This window comes from Arvicola amphibius, chromosome 12 (genome assembly GCF_903992535.2).
Source record: "Arvicola amphibius chromosome 12, mArvAmp1.2, whole genome shotgun sequence".
Lineage (NCBI taxonomy): Eukaryota > Metazoa > Chordata > Mammalia > Rodentia > Cricetidae > Arvicola > Arvicola amphibius.
This window is the reverse complement of record NC_052058.2, coordinates 60032883-60053744: the sequence shown is the minus strand read 5'-3', so window position 1 is coordinate 60053744 and position 20862 is coordinate 60032883. Positions and strand designations below refer to the sequence as shown.

General features: G+C 41.3%; 1 protein-coding gene across 1 annotated transcript; it reads left to right on the top strand.

Annotated features, from left to right (window-relative positions):
- The first annotated feature begins 1027 nt into the window (after window positions 1-1027).
- On the top strand, window positions 1028-19401 carry Tnfsf4 (TNF superfamily member 4). Its single transcript, XM_038348444.1, has 3 exons — window positions 1028-1186; window positions 16769-16811; window positions 19046-19401. The coding sequence occupies exons 1-3, from the start codon at window positions 1028-1030 to the stop codon at window positions 19399-19401; spliced, it is 558 nt and encodes a 185-aa protein (XP_038204372.1).
- Window positions 19402-20862: the final 1461 nt, after the last annotated feature.

Genomic DNA, 20862 nt, shown 5'->3' with positions numbered 1-20862 from the left:
TGTAAGAGCAGGGAATTGAACCCCAGTCCTTAGGAAGAGCTTAACCGCTGAGTCATCTCCCCAGTCCTGGGAAGATATTCTTTCTTAGCAGGTTTTGAGTCTAGCCAGCACTTGTAAGAAAAGAGCAACACTCAAAGGTAACTTGAATTACTCATGCAGAGATTATGTGTGGAGAAAATAAAAAATTGAATGGGGTGGAGGGCAGAATTTTCTTCTGTATCTTTTCTGATGTTAAGGAAATAATTATGTGTTTACTGAGTTTCCCTGAAATGAATAAATATGATGGTTGCAAGGTTATTTAACACAGTGTCTGACACATAGCAGTTGTTCAATAAATACTAATTCATTTGGTTTAACACAAAGCATTATGTAACTCTAAGACCTCACCTTAATGCCTATCTGCATAATCCACCATCCTATGTTCCTCTTTGTCCTTTTCATCTCAAGCACAAGTTGCATGGGTTTTATTTTAGAGTCCGTAAAATGGGCTGGGAAATTAATTGCATAATACAGTCAAGGATGTCAGGGCAGCAATTTCCTCAAATCACTTCTGTGGTTTAAGACATCTTGAGGGATTGATAAAGAAGCTGTGCTTAAAAAAGGGGGGGGGGGGGTGTAAAAGAACAAAAAGATGATCTTTATCTTTACTGGTGCAATAAAAAAACTTAACTACAATAAAAAACCTAATAGCACATGTTTGTGACTGTCATTTCGAAGTCACTCGATTCATAACTGGAATGCCACAAAAACAACTCCCTGTTAGCCCAGAGGGAAAAAAAAAGAAAGAAAGTAAAGGGGAAATTCAGATTAGTCACATAGAAGTTCCCCCGCCTGCAAAAGCTGCAGAGTTAAAACTGAGAGAGTCTGCCTCACTCCTTCAATTGCCTGTTGTCTCAGGTTCTGGGACCTTTGTCTATCTTCTGACCCGCAGGCTTGGCTGTGCCCTTATCTTCTCTGTGGTAAAGACCAGTCTTCCCCAGGTCCCCCTTCCCCACATCTGCATCTCTTCTGCGCACAGACTGTGAAGATGGAAGGGGAAGGGGTTCAGCCCCTGGATGAGAATCTGGAAAGTGGATCAAGGCCAAGGTTCAAGTGGAAGAAGCTATCGATGGTGGTCTTTGGGATTCAGGGAGTGGGGCTGCTCCTGTGCCTGGTCTACGTGTGCCTGCATCTCTATCCTTCTCCGGTAAGATACGTCACTGGGTGTTGCTTCTTCTCCAGCTCTTGCTGAATGGCAGTTACAACAGCTGCAGTTTCCTGGAAATAATCGAATGCTAAAACTGGTTAGGGCCCTGCCATTGCCACCAGGTGATTGTAATGTGTGGTCAGATGCCCTTTGGTGTTTCCTTCCCTTCTTAGCTCAACAGGAGCAGAGGCAGGGCAGACTGAAGGGCAGAGAAGCCCTGCTTTTAGGTTAGAATTTTTTTTGTCTTTTCTTTGTAATGCAAAAATCCAAATGTGTCTTGGTGAGCTGTCACCCTGAAACTTTGGGTCACTGCTTTGCCTATTTATCCTGGTAACTGTCAAATCAAGGAATCAATACAAAAAAGAGATTAGTAAGAGATCCTATCATATGCATCTACAGATATTCAAGAGACCTGGGTTTTTTTTATAGCCCTGAAGGTGTCAATATTAAGCCCTTTCCCATCACTGGCTTTTTATCTGAAGGGTTGCAACATGTGTGTGTACATCTGTTGGTGTATGTGCTCATATAACTTCATCTCATAGCTGGTTTTTTGACAACCACTTTAAAACTCCAGAGGGTTTGTGTGTGTGTGTGTTTTGTGTTTGTGTGTGTGTGTTTTTAAATGTTCTTCATTGTAGAAGGTCTATAGTCTCCCTTGAACCTCCTGTTAGATCTGTCTTCATAATTATTTCCTCAGTGTTTGATTTATCTCAGGAAATCTTTCCGTGATAGATGACAGGCAAAATGGAACTTATTTTTAATGGACATGTCAGAGGTACAGCTACCTCAGATTCAACCAGGATATGATGAAGAGTCCAGGCAAATGCCTGGGCTTGTCTTTGTTTACAGGAAGTGGGGTTTTCAGTATATAGAAGCTGGTGGGAGTGTATGTGTTCACGACTGCTGAACCGTGTCGGGTGCTTACCACTTGTGCCTACAAACTCCAGAAATGTAGTTGGCATGTCTTTCTTCGTTCTAAATGGGGCATTTTATGAACTCAGAAGAGGTTATTTAAATAACTACAGAGAGCATAAATTAGAAAGTGTTAGTTCAAGTCTGCTTTACCAATTAGAGCACCTCCATACTGGTCCTCTTTCCTCCACTCCACACAGGACTCGGGACGACAAGGAGTCACTTTGGGAAGAAGGCACCAGGGTAGAGTATTGCATCTGTGGTAGGATGCCTAAGATACAGACCGGAATTAGGTTCTTTTCAGAAGAAAGCAAACAGAGTAACCAAAAATAGACCAACTGAATGCATTGAATAAGTCAGGGAGTCTTGGGCCATTTCAAACCGCAGGGCTGTGTGTTTCCTTACTCTGTGGGATGATGAAGACAGGATACAAGGCCCCAGTCAAGGGTAACCAGGTACACAAGGGCATCGGGGAAGAACAGGAAAGAGCAAAAAGTGAAAGAGGCATAAAGGGCTGATGCCTGGGGCCTCTGTGTTCAGTGTCCCCCAGGGCGTGGAAAGAATAGGGGTCCTTTCTTCAAGTCACCAGCAACTCTATAGCAGAGGTGGGGAATCAAACCAAAGTTACATCTCTAGGTCCTTAAGTTAAGCTGCAATCTATGAGGGAATTTGTTTTCTGGGGTCTTGGCTCAGAAATAGAATCAGAAGTTAGGAGAGGTACATCGAACATTGAAGCTGTCTGCTCATGAAATAAGCAGCCTGATTGCTCTTGGTAGAGATGATCTGAGGGCCTAGTTATCTAGAACTTTTACACTGTTGTGGGACCTGGGCAATGCCATGAATCATTCTTTTTAGTCTCACTTATTAAGGGGAGGAGAGCATAGACAGGTTGAATGTATTTTCCCTGGAACTCGGTCAAATTATATTGATGGAGGTGTGATGAGAGGGGAAAGATAATATCTCTGACAAAGGGGCCCATAACACTTGAGAACACTAATGTCTGGTGTTGTGGTTGCGGGTGGATCAGGTGGTGGGGATGATGCAATTAAAGCTCTCCTGGGAGACTCCTGCTGTAGCGCTGTGTCAGGGGAAACTGAATCGTAAAGTGTATTCTATACCAGGAAAACTGCCTTTTTTTTTTCCTGTTGTGAGAGCAAAGTATTCTGAAAAAAAAAAATCCTGTCTCTCCCCCTTATTTCTTAGCTTTGCTTTTTAGCCTTAATTATCTACATTCAAGATTCTGAAGTAACAGCTTCGAAACTTTCTCTGGTGGTTGAGTTTTCGTTCAAATTTATTTAGTAATAATAATTACTGGGTTAAATGTCATTCACATATATGACAGGCAGTTTTGTCTTTGGAATGTACTCCCTCATGCCCACCACCACCACCACCACCAAAAAAAAAAAAAAGACAGTCCTCACCTACGTCTCGTGCAGTTAGATCACTTTCTCCTTTGGGTCTTGGTTTCTCTTTGGTAAGAGCAGGTGACTGGACGAGATGGACATTGAGGTCTCTTTCAGCCCAGTGGATAATGAACACGGTATTTCACAGAAAAGGCCGAGTGCTGAAGGAACAGAAAAGGTGTGTTAGCTTTTCTGTGCCCAAATGTGCAGCTTTCTTGGCTTTTAAGATGAGCCTGGAAGAAATCCTATTTTCCTGCACACACTTTCTTTCTAATTTATGCTCTCCATAGTTACGAAAATAACCTATTCTGAGTTCATAAAATACCCCATTTAGGATGAGGAAGGACACGAAGACTCTAGACTATCAGTGGCTTGTATTCTAAAACCAGAGGCTGCGGTTGCTGACCCTACACACTGGGGGTTGCCATGAGGTGCCCCGTAAAGTGCCAGGCTTTGGTCTTATCTGGAAGTTTAACTAGGAAGCAATAGCGGAAGGAAAACTGGTCTAGGAGGTGAGAAGCCTTTTATCTTTATTATTTTTATTGTAGTGTTTGTGGGGGTGCTTATGCATATGTATGCATATGTATGGGCTTATGAGTGCGTGCTTGCTTTGGTGTACAAGGCTGTATGTGTATCGGCAGTCGCATGTAGAGGCCAGAGAATGAACTCGAATGTCATCTTCAGAAGTGCCTCCTCCTCTCTTTAACATCTCTCATTGGTCTGGAGTGCACCAGTTAGGCTGGACTGTCTGGAGAGTGGAACCCAAAGATCTCTACCTCCCCAGGACTAGGATTACAAGCACACACTATTATGCTTGGCATTTTTATGTGAGTTCTGGGGATTGAATTTAGTCTCTCATATTTTCTAGGCAAATGCCATATCATCTGAACTATCTCCCCGGCCTGTGAGACACTTTTGTAAATTATATTTGTCTGTTCCGGGGCTGTTGAAGTCTTCGAAGCTCTGTGTCACCTTTATCGTGACCTTTTTTTCAGAGTTAAGGACTTTTTCCTTAACAAATCCCGCCTTCTTGTTGCTTTTTTTTCTGCTGGGAAAAGCAGAAGTGGTTTGTGTCAAGGAGAGCCAAAATTAGAATTCAGTTTCTTGGTGATGTTTCATATCATAACTTCAACAATTTATTTTTTGTATTGTTAAATATCGGAAAGAGGAATTTGCCTTAACTCTTTGTCTAGAATTAGCTTAATTTAAATGACTACATGTAATCAAACATGTCTTTTTCTTAGAAATTATTCAACCATATATATAAAATAACTTCAAATGCAAGTAAAATTTGCTTTTTCTGAGCAACTCATTGAGAATTGAAAAAAGAACATTTGCAGTGTTGAATTAATTCATCATAAAGAATTTGAGGCTCTGATAGTGGGTATTAATGAAATGGCCCAAAGATTCTGAGTTTTTGAGGCGGTATTAGCCAGTCTTTTATAAAAACAAAAAAATAGAGACCAAAAGAAGGTAGGTAAATTGCTCATGATCACCTATGTACTTAATTAATTAGGCAAATTTGACTCCTATACTAGACTTCTTTTTATCAGTTAGGGCATCCTTACCTTCGTTCTAAGTGCCTTTTTATATAAGATACTATTGGAAATATAGGGTACCTGCATGGAAAAGAGTTTGTTTCTGTTTTAAATTCTTTGGACTAATGGTCAGATTTAAGGTGAGGCAAAAAGGCATCAGACATGAGAAACTTGCTCAAGGGGCAAGAGGAAAGGAGAGGAGAGGAGGATGAAGGCTTGCCCAAGATGTCTGAGTATGTATGAGGGGAGTCGGGAGAGCTGAAGAAAGACATTAAATAATTCAACTGATGTTTGAGGGAAGAGTGGAATTTCCTACACAGACAGGAGCGATGGGGGAGGGAGGCACACTAGCAAATCATTCAACATGGCTGACCTTGAATGTTCATAGAGAGCGGAGGTAGATGAAGCTGAAGAGCTAGGCAGGCATGGCTGGCACAGGATCTTGTAAATCGTGTTGGAAAGCTTGATTTCTTCTATTTTATGCCAGAGGGGGGCAGTTACGAACACTGATGTTTCTTCACATTTTCCTTCTTGGCATGGGATCTAAAAACTGGCAATACAGAAACTAACCTACTCTTCCCTGGCACTAGGGGGCACCACAGTAAAACTAACCATCCCCTAACATCTTAAAGGCAGCCTGCTCTCCTTTTTAACCAAATTAATTTAGTAAAAAAAATAAAACCCTCTTCCCAGGAATCAAGTGTTCTTTCACATAGATGAGGAGGAACATTATTGGGAAATATTATTTTTGTTCTTACAGTGATGGTATTTTCTAAACAAGCAATTTAGGTACATGTATGTTCTGACCCAAGTCTTTAAATTAGGACAGAAGAATGCAAATGGGAATTGGGTTGAAAAGTGTCACCCACAAATACACATATAGACACAAACACATGCCGGCCTGTGGATATGATTTCCCTACCTTATCTTTGTTGACCGTTGCCCACAGCTACTAGCACTGAAGACCCAGGCTTGCCAAGGGGCTAGCAACCTTGCCTTGCGTCTTCTTTTCATTTTGGTAACAATGACCTCTGTGCTCTACAGTCTCAAAGAGCATGCCACTTTTTCCCCATTTCAGGGGTTTTGTGCTCATGGAAAATGAGCACTAATCCTTTGTGAACATGTGAGTCAGAGGAGCCACCGCAGTGTTATTGTGACTTAACGGGTAAAAAGAAGATGATGACAGCAAAGCCCCAGGCTGTGATGTAGCACACGTCTCTCCCCATCACCATTGATGAAACAGACAGAAGAGTTAGTTTGAGACTGGACTCTCTAACATCCTGTGCTTTGCTAGTTTTGATGCTTTCCAAATGAAGAAGCAAAAATACTTCCTTGTACAGAAACACAGAAGATCACCTTAGACATCAGGCAGAGGCGTTGAAGTGTAACAAAGTATCCAGTGAACCAGGAACCAGACTTCTGGCTTGTTCCAGGCTCTTAGCTTCATGTCCCTGAGCCAATTCCCCGCATGTCAGTTTAAGACTTTTGAAATTGGAACTTGGTTGGGAGGATCACCCATTTGAGAACCAAGTTTTATAAATGCCAAGATAATTATTGCTAGTCATGGGCATATTTACATAACCACACTGCTGCATAATCATTTACTTTGTAGTGGGTGTGTGTGGATGTCAACACAGACATTCAACTACATTCAGCTACAACTCATAACTCAGCAAGCATACCATGTTAAGATTAATTATAGCTTCACAGATTTGATTTCTGTATTGTAAACTTGGGAATTAAAAAAATCCATCTTGGAAAGAGTTCTGTTTTCTTTCTTTTTTTTAAAAATGTAGAGTTCTAATTAAGAATTGTTTATGGTTGTAGTAGAGAATAAAAGCAGACAGAATGGGGGAATTTATGAAGCTGTGAAGTGTTATTATGTTCAGGGTCTGGTTAAATGTGGTTCAGAAGTCTGGAATTCAGGGTTGGAGAGATGGCTTAGTGGATAAGTGTGCTTAGTGCTATTCTGAGGACTTCATCTGGTTCCTGGCACCCATACCAAGTGGCTCATAGCCACCTGGGATTCCAGTTTCAGGGGATCTGACACCTTTGTCTGGCCTCTGTGGGCACACGCCCATACACGGTGCACAAAAACTCATGCAGGCACATACATACATATAAATAAATAAGTCAATATTTTTTGAAAAAAATCTAGAGTTACAGGATTACAATACACGTACCGTGCTATTTCAGTTTTTATTGAGGTTCATTTTAGTTTTCCAATTCTCCAGAGACTTGGCTGTTGAACAGCAGAAGATTATGTGGTCTGGCTCACAACATTGGAAACACTGAAATGACTCGAGTGATTGGTTTCTTTTTAGATTTTTTAGACATCATCTGAGATGTCCCATAGGTGCGTCAAGTTGTACAATTTTGCCTTGATAACAATTTGTAAATTTTTTTTGGGACAGGGTTTCCTTGTATAGATTTGGATCTGTCCTGGAACTCGATTTGTAAACCAGGCTTCCTCTGCTCCAGAGTGCTGGGATTAAAGGCATGTGCTGCCACCACCTGGCTCTTGATACCATTTTTAAGTATGCCCACTAACTAAGATAGAAAAGGAGACTCTTGCATTAATTATTTTCACATTGTTTAATAAATATTATGGATAAAAGCCTTAACTGCAAAGTATAGCCCAGTAGGGCTGTCTTACTCAGGCAAGCTTTACTTATTAAAATGCAACTAAAATGCCACTACCGAAACTTTTATTCATTTTTTTTTTTAAATTAGTGATCACCGGGCATCGGTTTCTACCAGGCACTGACTCAATGGTGACCAAGAAAGATGCAGTCCTCCTTGTTCTGATAGTTTGTTACCCAGTGGAAAAGAAGGTAGTTAAATGAGAATAGTGAGGTGTAAGACAGGCACCCCTTAGCCAAGCAGGGCAGAGATAGTCGGTAAGGAATTTTGCAGGAGGCTACACCTGCTTTGCTTTTCACTTGAGATTTTAAAAGTGAGAATCCTTTCTTTCCTCTGGCATTCGGCAGTTGGTCTCTTCTCTGCCAATTAGTTGAAAAGCTTTAGTTTAAAATGGCATTCTCATCAGTCTCCCCATCACCATTCTCCTGCCACTATAATCTTGTGATTTTCATCCTTGGCCAGCCTCATTTTCCCCCGGAGCGCATGCGGAGCTGAGTCTCCTGCCGATGAATCTCGGCAGTTCACTGCACTAGGTGTGCCCTGCCCTTGACTGTCCATCACTTACCAGTGGGAGTTCTCTTCTCAGGAGGAGGGGGCTGCAGCTTTTCTTGAGTCCGCAGGGTCTGTGTTAAGATCTGTGGTCCAGAAGGTCTTGTGACACACTGTTTGGAGACTAGTCTTTGGGACTCTGTGACATGACTTGATGAACTTCTGCAGTGGAGCTGTCACGAGGCACTGCAGTGCCGTCATTTTGTTGAGGTTGGACATAGAGGTGAGGATATTAAAAGGCCAGAAAGAGAAAGGATTTGTTCTAGACTCAGTACAGAAACCAGGAAATCCCTACTGCTAGTCTGACGCCCAGCCGTCTCTACTAGGTTGCCATTTTAAGCAGTGGTCCCTTCTTCTTATATAGTATGTGAGATTAGAAATGGGTGACTTCCAGTAGAAGATACCAATGGCAGGGCTTTTGCTGCTTTCCTTATATTCAAAGATGTCCAGGACAATTTCAACAATCGTGGGCAATGAACAGTGTTACAGGAGACACTGTCATCTTTTATGTGACTACATAGTTGCTGGCCTATGTCTAGCCTGGTCTGAAAGATGAAGTGACCATCTCAGCAAATTGAATTACAGAATGCCATTATATTTGAGGTCTGGCAGGAAGGGTGCTGATGCAGTGGGTGCATTGTAAATGTACTCTTACAGTTGCTTAGGTGCTAAATTAGTGCAAGAATATTTTAGGGGAGACTTTCTCAATCACTGAGGGGCAAGGAAGAGAGACATGTTTTGGTAATCCCTCTATTAGTGTTATGTGAAGAATCTCCCAGCTAATTTGGAGTGGGAAGTCTTACCACAAGAATATCTTGCCTTTGAGGGTACAAAGAATTAGTTTGGTAAGCTCAGTCACACACTTCTTCATGTATTTTAATATTCGGATCACATGCATACTTTTGGCCGTTTTTGTTGTTTGGTTGAATATCTGAGATCATTGTTAGGAACCAGAGACAATGAAACCACAGTCCATGTTCTCTGTGACAGAGTGGTGAGTTCCTCTAGGGAGTCACACACAGCCAGCACTAAGCAGTTTGACAACAGGAGTGGGGATGGTTAAAAGAGCAGACCACTAGGTTTACAGCAGGCTCTGCAGTCCAGAGGAAGGCAAAGCTGAGTTAAGACGCTGGCAGTGGATTCAGGGTGAACATGAAGAAGATTTTTGGGGGGAGAGAATTAATGTTCACAAAAAGTTCTACAAACTTTTCAAAGCAAGGTTTATAAAGCCACTGCCTCTGTCTCTAAGAGACTGAAACTTTAGGGATAAGCTTTTATGAATATTAAAGATTTCTTGGCCAAGATTTTGCCTGTTCCTATTCCCAATTGTTTCCTTAAACGAGGTTCTGAGTTCTTTTGATCAGAAGCAGAGCTCGATCTTTACAGCAGGCTGCTTCCATGAAGTACACAATAACTCCTCAAGCTGGGAATTCTACTCTCCAAGTCCACCAGAGTGTGGAAGTGTGAAAAAAAATCCCACTTTTCTTTTTTGAGTAGCAGCCTAAGAACTTACTATACTGTGCTTTCACAACTTCTCAGATCTCCTCCGATGGTGGAAGTTCAAGGGGGGAACAGCAGTTCTGTCATCGTGGAGGTGGCATGGTACACTGTCTCAGATTTCCCAGTCTCATTAAGTTAAGTGACTCACAGGTCATTCATGTGCCCCCTCAAGATTTTTACATTGTGCCCTGATATTGAGTGAGGAATAGCAAGCTCCAAATATGACTGCAGAGCCTACTTCCTGGTTTCATATTGGATGAGTAACATTTGCTCCTGGCACAGTTACCCCTCTTCCAGAAAAATGCCAGATGAGTATAAGGTCAACAGCATTATGTCATATCCCATTGAGTCAGAACCAGAAGCTCACGTTCTCCAAAGATGATCTCTTAAAACATTGTCACCTTCCTGGGGATGGGGGAGGAGCAGCTGGAGAAGGATCATGCATTGGATTCTTTCATCTATGTTATTGAACATGCCAAGAAATTATGTAATTCCAAATCCTCCACGCACTCACTTGAGCTTGTCTGTGGGCTTGCTGTCCCTTTCTCGGACAGGTACACCCAGTCAGAGCCCACATGATGGTGCTATCCTTGGGATCTACATTGAGAACCTACAGGGGTGTCTGTCTGAGGAGTTACTTTTGGAGAATTTCGGGGTATTTTTAAATCCGAGTATTTTGACAGTTATCCCCAAATTTAAAATTTTAATCTTATTTAGTAACAGTTAAAACAGTTTAAATCAGTCTTGTACTCCAGATAAATGCTTTTTTTATGAACTATTTTTAAGGTATCGTGGAACAAAGGGAAGAGTGAGTACTGTAACTTTGAACTCAGTACCTTTTACTGCCCAAGCCCTTTTTCTATTTTTATGAGAAACACATAAATATAGATTCAACATTATTAGAGAACTTGTAGTATTCCTCTCTTTGGATCTGGTTTATTTCATTTAACCTAAAGGCAGACGAGTGATTAAAGACAAAGGACATGTTTAGTATGGAACTTTATTCAGGGATAAAGAAAACCAAAATTATGCTATTTTCAGAATGGATATAACCTGATCTCATTATGTCAAAGAATACCTAATAACTTGCTGCTGCTTTTAGTCAAACCATCAAATAATATGATAATCATATCATTCATCAACTATTGGATAGCTCTCTGGGAACAGTAAGCATTTCCTAAGCACCAGTCCCCCACTACCTACCACAGTGCTTATTAAAAGTCTTCTCTCTTGATTTCAGCCTTCAGAAGTTGACGATTTAGTGATTTCCAAACTGTGAATTCCTTGTTATTTCTTTCTTTGAGGCAGGGTCTCACTATGTAGCACCTTAACTTGCCAGAAACTTGGCATATAGATCAGGAGGACCTTGAACTCCCAGAGATCCACCTGCCTCTGCCTCTCTGCTGGTGTTCAAGGCATGTTCCACCACATCTGGCAACCCAGACCTTTTAAGTCGGGGCTTTGTGAATAAGTTGACCACTTCTACTTTTATTTTTCACAAATTTCCTAGGAGATTCTAATGTATCTTAGAATTTAAGAACCACCAGACTAACTTCCTGTGGTGTCATTAGCTGTCCCCAGAAACGATATATACATCACATAGTTGGTTGTCAAATACCTCGTACTTGCCACCTAGGTACTGAGTTGACCCTGGGATCACTTGCTTTTTCTTCTTTCCTCCCTTCCTCTTTTCCTCCCTCCATCCCTTCCTCCTTTGCTCCTTTTCTTCCTGCCTATCCCTCCCTCTCTCCCTTCCTCCCTCCTTCTCTGTCTCCTTCCTTATTTTCTTTATCTGTAGCAGATCTGACATCTGAGGAGAAAGCATGGGTTCTGGGTTTTCCCTGGGTGTCATCACAATAAAATTATTGCTAATCTGCTGGAAGGCAACTTTTCTCTTCAGCACCGGTGCTGAAGTGGATACAAGAACACAGGCATGGGATAATAATACAATCTTCAAGGCAGTTTCTCTTAATTTCATGTTCATTCATGCAGAAAAATTTATGTCAGATCTGGTGCCATAGAGCTTCAGTCTCCAGTTAGGAGGCTGAGGCAGGAAGCTCAAAGTTCAAGGACATCCTGGGATAGAAAGTAAGTTCTAGACCAGCCTGGGAAACTTAGTGAGACCCTCTCTTTAAAAAAAAGAAAAGATGGAAGGAAGAAAGAAAGAAAGAAAGAAAGAAAGAAAGAAAGAAAGAGGGGAAAAAGAGAGAAAGAAAGAACAGAGGTTATGGCTCAGTGGTAGAGCACTACCTTACCTGGACAAGACCTGGAATTCAATCCCTAGCAACCTAAACAAGGGAAAAAGAAAAAAAAATCATGGGATGATATAAAAATTGTAGTGGAATTGGGGGCAGGAGTCAAATCCCTTCACTTCCATGGCTCTAATTTCTTCCTCTGAGACATTATCTTCAACACGAAGATGACTTCTGTACCTTTCTTGTGCTTCTGAGACAATCCCACCAGACTGTACTTGGTGCTGGATAATTCTGGAGTTTGGTCTTCAATTGTGAAGGTGATGAGAGACCTTCACACTTTTCACAGTAAGGAAATGCTGTTATGCAAGCTGTGATTGTGTGGAAAGCTTCTGGCTTTTTGATATCTCCCAGTTTCCTTGGTGTCTGGAAATGCTCTGTGGGTTTTTGTTCTTCTTGGTATTCAGTCACGCTGTTTAATATGTGGGGGTAGACCAGATGTCTTTTGATTGCTTCTGGAACACTTCCTCCTTGGGCTCAGGTCCTTTCTGGGTTACACAGAGAGAACTTGATTCAAGGACTTTGGTAGTTTTATTTTATTCTTTAATTTATGCTTCCATTTTTCATATATCAAATACAGTATTATGGAGACTAAATTGTAAAAATGATATTGATCTTGTTTTCTGTGCATCAAAGAACAATAGCTAATATTGTTGACCCCTTAAATATGTCATGTCAAGTGTTTACCATTCATACACAAAATTTCATTCAATTTAACACCAGCCTTCAGAGACAACACTTTTTCTATTCCTATTTCACAGATAAGAAACTGAAAATCAGCAGGCTGAAAGCAATTTTCTATAGGTTACAACAAAATATTCTAAGTAGGGGAGATGAGACTTATAGTCATTGAAGATATTATCAGTCAAGAGTGATTTTGTTTTACTATAAGGTTCACTTTTGATACTATACTTTCTATATTCTATGGTTTAACTAATATGTATTTCCCAATTATAACTCCACTATCCCCAAACATCTTCTGTGTTGCCCCTACTCAATGTTCCCCACCCTAGGTCCTGACCCTGGGCATTCCCGGATTTCTTAGTCTGTATAAATTTGCTTCAACCAAAATGTTTTATAACTGGAGTCATACAGAGTGGAGCCTTCTTTGATGGTTCTTTTACACAGATATACAAAGTGAAGTTTTCTCCACAGCTTTTCATGGCCAGATGACTCACTTCCTGTTAGCACTGAAAGTAATGGTCACCTTGTGGCTGCTCCATAGTTTTATCTTTTCCAGAACTTTTGGTTGCATCCAAGTATTGGTAGTTATTATTGCAGCTTCTGTAAGTTTTTGTATGAACAAAGTATCTTAAAATATTTGTTATGGCGATATAGCTGTCAATCATCAAGGATTTGTTTTTGGACTGAGCTTGTGATTCCGATGGGCAGAAGCTGATAGGTAGACATTCTGGAAATAGAGAAGAAAATAAGCAGGGATTCCTGAGCATTTGTGACAGGCAAACTGCTGCGTGGTTAACGTTATTTTCCTTAAACTACACTGTTAGCTCTTGGAGCCTTCCAGTTGCAGTAGGAAGCCTTATAGTCATTTGTATGAAAGTTGAGAAATGGTTTGTATCTTTTCCAAATTCGCAAAGCCAAAAATGCCACAATTTGAATCAAATCTGAGGCCAACCAATCTGTTCTTTGTTTTGTCCTATCTGGTTCTTCATTCAAGGGGAAGGGGATTAAAGAAAAGAGTTGATTTAATCATAATATGCAAAAAAGGTCTACGTAAAGCTTGAGAATGAGGTTGCAGCCGGGCCAAGCATGATGCTGGATTAGGAGCTGTGGGTGAATGTCTCTGAACTGCGCAGGATGTCTCTGGGCAGTGTGGGAGCATTTCTGGATAATGTGGGAGTGTCTCTGGGAAGTGTGGAAGCATCTCTGGCCAGGGTAGGGGTGACTGTCTCTGCGATGAGTATGAGGAGTGCAGAATGAGAGTAGAAAGTTCTGGGAGCATGAAGGATCACCTTTTTGCATTTCATAAAACTAACTGAATTCACTAAATTGTTGTTTCTAAGAGACTTCTGAGGATATGCAAATTTCCACTCTATGTGACCTTTGGGAGAAGGAACAGGATGTTCAGGGCTGCTGTAGATCAAACCAGTGGAGGAAGTCATGTATGCTTTCCTGGCTGCCTCTTGGTATATCAGTCCCAGAAGATGCCCTTTTGTTCATTGCTACCCCTACAACATCAGGGCATCAAAAAGATAGAAATCTGCACACACACACACACACACACACACAAACACACACACACACACTATAGAAGTATTTTGCAAAGTCAGTCAAAATAATTAAACCATGTACCTAGTGAGTTCAAAGTTGACAAGACAATGTCACACACCAACCAAAAGGTTTCTGGAAGGCCTAGAAGTATGGCTCAGTGATAGGACTGGGGAAGTACTCTTCTAGGATGGGAAAGCTTCCGGGTTCAATGCCTAGCACCATAAAAAAAAAGGAAGAAAAAAGAGAAGAAATCAACTCTAAGGACTTTGAGATTAGAGAGATTGAAGTCAGTTTGTGAACTGGGAAACTTCCTGCTCTCTTTATTTGTAGGTAACTCGTTAACTCAGAGTTGCCACATTAGTTTTGCTTTTGTTTGGAGACACAGTCTTACCGTGTAGTTCTGGTTACCTGGAACTCAACATAGAGACCAGGATAAGATCCGTCTGCCTTTGCCTCCTGTGCTGGGGTTAAAGGTGTGCGCCATCACACTGGACTAGTTTTCTTTCATTGGCTTGTTTGCTTATTTGCTGTTATTGTTGTTTGAGGGAGTTTAAAGATACATACCATGAAAAGCTGGTTCTGAAATGGATGCCCATGGTTATTGTGATTTTTTTTAAAGATGACAATCTGATGCCTCAGGAGCTTGTGATACTTAATCTATGACTACTCAATACTTGCTTGTCTGGTGCCAAAACCCAGGAACTACACGTTATGTTGAGCCCTGGGCCTCTGGGTAGACTGCTTCTGACAATGGGTATTGGTACCATCCAGCCCCAGGGCACAGGAACATTTGTCTAGGGAATTATAGCAGTGAGGGTAACGAGTCTTTTGGAGGTCTTCTAGAACACGTCCTAGAGCACAAAGGAGCAGCACGGCAAGGGGTGACCGACAAGACTCCCATTTCTATCCAAGTCCGCTTCCCTCCACATGCTCAGCACATTGCATCACTGCAGGGACTGCAGGGCTCGGGAAAGATGCCCTTCCTCCCTGCGCCGCCTGTTGATTTTAGTTCAGGAAGGCCCAGGATAATATTTAAAAGAGAAGTAGGGGATTCCTCAATGTGTGTGGGAGTCCCCAGTGGAATCCTCTTGACTGAGGTTAGTAGTCTGCCAGGAGAGTGGGAAGTAGGGATTCCACTGCTCAGGGCATGAAAACAAGTTTCTCCCATGCCTTCTATGAGGACATTCTGCCAAAAATAACCTTGTGGCTGTTGTTTCTGGCGGGAACAGTGGGCAATTTTTTCTTTCTATTTTCTTTGTTAGTAGGGAATGCACCATATTGTAAAAAGGGTCCCTATTTTTCCTGACCTCAGGCTTCTAATTATTTTTTCCAGAGACAGCTTCTTGGTGCCTTCTTTGAGAATTATTCAGTGTGCATAGGGATGTTTCTGGTTTTAACAGACACAAATATTATTTACATATGGTTCTGCCCCATGTTACTTCACTTAATAGATCTTTAACCTTGCTCCAATTCAAGTTTCTTTGTCTTTATGACTATCAAATCCTGTGTGTTTTTATCTCCAAGCTTCTTGTCCTTATGTGCCAACTTGGCTCATGTTCGGTTTTTCAAGTTGTTGAAGAGAAAGGAAAGAGTCAAGGCTTTTGAATAGCTAATTGGCTGGTGGAATGGCTCAGGGGGTAAACACACTGACGTCAACATGACAACCCGAGTTTGATCCCCTGAAACTAAGTTGGAAGGAGAGAACTGATTCTATAAAATTGTCCTCTGACATACACTCTTGGGCCATGGCATGCACACACAAGCACACACACACACACACACACACACACACACACACACACACACACACACCATAATGAGAAGCTACATCTTTTTTAAAAGGTCCAGCAAAGTGGCTCAGTGGGTTCTTGGTGTTTGCTACTGAGCCTGAGGATTAGAGATTGGTATGATAAACTCACATGACAAAATGAGAGACTGACTCCTGAAAGTTGACTTCAGACCTCTACACACATGTACACACAAACACACATTTGCATGCACACACAGTTGCACACACATTCATGTACACACACTAAATAAATTAATAAATATATAAAAAATAAGCTGGTTACAAGCAAACATATTGTGCTTTTAAGGGTTAGAGAAGGTTGTTTAGCCCCTTGAAAATAGGATGTGTTTACTCCTGTGGAGGAGAAAGCAGACAGAAACTTCCGGAACTTTCTCTTAATATGTTCTGGGAGTCTGTGCCCCTGGTGGAGTGATTCTCTGAGGGACTTTCTAATGAGTGCTGCTATTTAAATGGAGGATTGGGGCCCTGTGAACCCACATAGTATACCAAAAAAGAGTTTGGCAGACAGATTTCAAATTCTCGCATGATAGATCAGAATTGCCATTCCCTATCAGAAGAGATGCTGTACCTGTAGAAAACCAAAAGCTGTGTAGCCAGTCTGGGTCAAATCCTCAAAAAAATAAAAAAATTAAAAATTAAAAATTTAAAAAAAGCTACTCTCTTTTGTCAAGTATTTTTCCTGTGGGCTGCTGTATCCATTTCACCTTTCTTTTTTCTAAATATTCATTTTTCCCCTTCCTTAGGTGAAGTATCCTCCAATCCAAAGTCTCAGAGCACAAGTTACCAGTAAGTATTACCAAAAGTTTAATTTATCTTCATGTAGTTCTTTTGTATATCTGTGTGGTACATGTATATCTGTGTTTATGAGTGCATGTGTGTGCATGTGCTTGTGGAGATGGAGGCTGGCACTGGGAGTCTTCCTTAATTACTCTCCCGCTTATATTTTGAGAGAGTCTTACACTGAAACTAGAGCTCACTGATGGAGCCAAACAGACTGGCCAGCAAATTCCAGGGTTCCATGGTCTCTGCCTCCTCAGGGCTGTTCTTGTAGTCATCACTGTGCCACTGTGCCTGGCATTTCTCTTTCCTTCTTCTCTTTTCTTCCTCTTCTTCCTCTTCTTCCTCTTCTTCTTCCTCTTTTTCCTCTTCTTCTCCTTCTCCTTTTCCTCCCCCTCCTCCTCCCCCTCCCCCTCCCCCTCCTCCCCCCCCCTCCTCCTTCTCTTCCCCCTTTTTCTTTTTGGCGTGATGAACCGAACTCAGGTCATCTTGTGCAGCAGATAACGTACTGACTGAGCTGTCTCCATAGTCTCATGCCCATGCTTTCCCTAGGCTCTTTTCTGTGGTATTTTAACTCTCCTAGAAGACAGGATCTGTCATTTCCCTTAGGCAAGTGTTACATCCCTAACTGTTGGAGTCTGAATATTATTTTTTTTTCAGGGAAAAAAAAAAAGGGATTAGTGACCAATGCAGTTTCTGTCTCTGTACTTAATGTGCCATTCTTAATCTTCCCAGAAAAGTTTTTTGGGTAGGAATTTCATTTTGTTTTCATCTAAGGATTCTAAGGCTATATGACTGAAAGACCCCTGACAGTTCTATTCTACTCTAATTCCATAGTGAGAGCTGTGTGTGTGTGGTGGGGGGAGCTATATGAAGAAAAAAACTGATATTTTGATCAAGAGAGTATCGTTTGGGTCCTTGATCTCTGCCAACCACTGGAAGTTTCTATATGAGTTGTCAAGTATTTATTAAGTTCTCCGAGCTGAATGGGAAGTACATTTTGTCTTAATAAGTCATTCTTATTTTCGATTCAAAGTACAGCTCCCGGGTCTAGTACAAAGTAAGAATCATTGAACTGGGGTCTACACTGGGGGCTGTTGTTTCCTACTATCAAGGAGCATGAGACAGAGTGGGTATGTAAGATGTAGTTGGTTAACCCTTCAAGATATATATTCAGGCTGAAGCAGAACTACAAGAAACTTAGGCTTTGGAGCTTGTATAGTGAGGTATTTTAATTGCTCTTAATAATAAAAACCTGGAGTCAGATATAGGGGTTAATACTGAAAGATCAGAGAAGCCAGACCCTAGTTCTGACCTCTGCTAAAACTCAGACCAAAAGGAGGATCCTATCCCTACGAATCCTCAGACTGAATGCTCGCTCCTTGAAACCTCAGATTGAATCTACTTTTTAATTTATGTTGATATTCCCCCCCCCCTTTTTTTTCAGAATAGACTCAATAATCTACCTTTATCACATCTAGGCTTATTTCTGGAGAGGTCTGACAAAAAGCTACCAAAGCTGTTGCTTGTTCTGTTTTCCCCCTTTCTCGTCCTTCTCCCCCTCTTCTTCCTCCTTTTCTTTCTCTGTGGCAGTGATTCTTCCCAAGCTCCCTTTCAGGAAATGCTGGTTATAGGAGGTAGAAGGAAGAAGCAAGGAACATGGCTGTGTCCCAGAGCTCCCTGTTTCATGGGACTGAGCCCACTTTGATCCCACAAGCCCCTGTGCTTGGCTGTATTCCTAAGCTTATTTGACCGCTGGCAAAGACCACTAGACATGACATGCTGTCAGTGAGTCTGATTCCTGGTGCCATATGGAAAGTCTGTATTTCATGGTCAGATGGGAAGGTGTAGGAAATGGTTAAGTGCAGTTGCTTTGAGAGCTAATTAAGAGATGGCAGAACCATGGCAACCAAGGAGCCATTGTCCCGCTGCTAACCTTTGCTGTAGTCTATCCACTCAACTGGAAAGTAAACACCGAAGAGGCCAGCATTTCTTGTTTTTGAAAAATCAGGAAAAATCAAAACCTGCCTTTCCTGCTACATGTCTGAGGTGACAATGGCTGCAACTTCTCCACTCTGTGCAGGGGTACAGCAAGTTCCAGACATTGGTATATGACAGTGCTTCCTTGCTTTCTTTCCAAAATCTCCTTCCCTGTTAGTTTTCTCTTCACCCGATCTAGCTGTACTGGAAGGTTCTTTTCTCATATTTTGCTTAAGAATAATTTTGTTTCCAATTCTTTTTAGGATGTGAGAATGGGAGACTATTCATCAGCCTACCCAGGAATGAGTATCAAACCATGGAGGTGAAGAACAACTCAATTGCCATCACCTGTGATGGGCTTTATCTCATCTACCTGAAGGGCTCTTTTTTCCAGGAGGTCAAGATCAACCTTCATTTCCGAAAGGGTCGAAGTTCCATCTCTATGCCCATGATGAATGATGGTCAAAGGGTTGACTTCACTTTGGTAGCCTCTTTGGCCTTCAAAGATATAGTTTACTTGACTATAAATGCTTCTGATACTTCCTGCGAAAACCTCCAGATAAATGATGGGGAATTGTTTGTTGTCCTGCTAACACCTGGTGGATTCTGTGCCCATTGAAGATCTTATGGTAACACCATGAACCAGGTGCCACTGTGATTCCACTCCACGGGTGGGCAGGACACAGATTTCTTCTTGGGAGAGATGAGTCCATCCATTTCAACTGTAGGAGATGTGACAAAATGCAGATCCTACCCCACTTCCTCACTCAGGGATATTTAAAACCTGTCCTACATGACAGTTGACCTCACAATCCCATGATTGCCTTGAGCCTACTAAGAGACCTTCTGGGAATGAGAAAATAAATATCTCTTCAAGATACATTGTTTCTGCTGGTCAGAAGATTATTGTAAAAAACTTTTGTCACTGAAAACTGCCCTTGGCTACTATTTTCTAGACTTTCATCATTGTCAAAAGAAAGAGCAAGGAATGGGGGGGCTATGGTTCTGGAAAAAGGGCGGTGTCCACCAACCAGTAACAACTGAAGTGCCCTCTCCAAAGGCTAAAGTGGTTAATGTTTACATGGTACCTAAAGCCCTCTCTCATTTCATGGGAGCTCAGAAGGAAGAGCGTCCTGTGGAAACCAGGACTGGAAGATAGCTGTTTAAGTGGCATGCTGGGCCTCTTGCTATGGCTTTTCTTTCTTGGCCTCCAAACACATATAATAGAAAACTTCCTTTGAAGAACTCTCCTGGGTCTATGATTCCACCCAAAAAAACCTCATTAGTGATGGAATAATTTGCCTCTAAGGTTATTTTTAATTTACATAATAATAGTGAACTGGATGTCTTAGGATAGGGATTTTCATAGTCTGAGAACTGGTTTTATAAGTTCTCTCTTCCAAAACTTCATATAAATTTTTGATAAATTTTTTACATTGTAGTGTTTTCTGGCCATTTTCAATAGCAGATACAACACATCACAAAGTCTCTCTAGATGATTCTGTATCCCCCTAAGGATTACACTGTTACAACAAAGCAATTATCTCTTGAACCTCCAGGAAGTTTGAAGTCTATTAATCTTTGTCCTAAGTAAGCTAGCCCGGTTATATTTAGATTTTTTGTCTGATAATTTTATATTTTCTCTTAAGCGTCTATAAGTAATTATATTCCCACTCTGCTTTAATCTGTTATGAAAAGAAGTTGAATAAAAATGCTACATAAAAGAGTTTGAGCATCAGATAACCATAGATATTATGACTGAAAAGCCTACTGTGGGCCACACATTGGGCTGAATGTTTTAGACAAATTACTTGGGGTAAAATATTCTGTGATCTTTGTCTTGGTGACTCAGGAGATTTATGTGTGTGTGTATTCAGTTTTGGTTGTTGACTATGTTTTGTAAAGTTGTTCTTACCTAATAAGTGACAGTTGAAAAAGCAATTGTTTATGACTATGGGCTTATATTTAAGAAAATGCATGTTTTGCTTTTTAAGTCTGGGATTTAAGTCTGTCTATTTTCACGGATGTGCAGTGCACAGGTCTAAGCATCACTGTTCTGTTGGTTGTTGTCTTGAGTGCC

Bases quoted from the DNA above. Each gene is read 5' to 3' on its own strand.
- Tnfsf4 (XM_038348444.1), top strand. From the start codon at position 1,028: ATGGAAGGGGAAGGGGTTCAGCCCCTGGATGAGAATCTGGAAAGTGGA. The intron at 1,187-16,768 runs GTAAGATACGTC...CCCCTTCCTTAG, and splicing joins TGCATCTCTATCCTTCTCCG to GTGAAGTATCCTCCAATCCA. The intron at 16,812-19,045 runs GTAAGTATTACC...AATTCTTTTTAG, and splicing joins TCTCAGAGCACAAGTTACCA to GATGTGAGAATGGGAGACTA.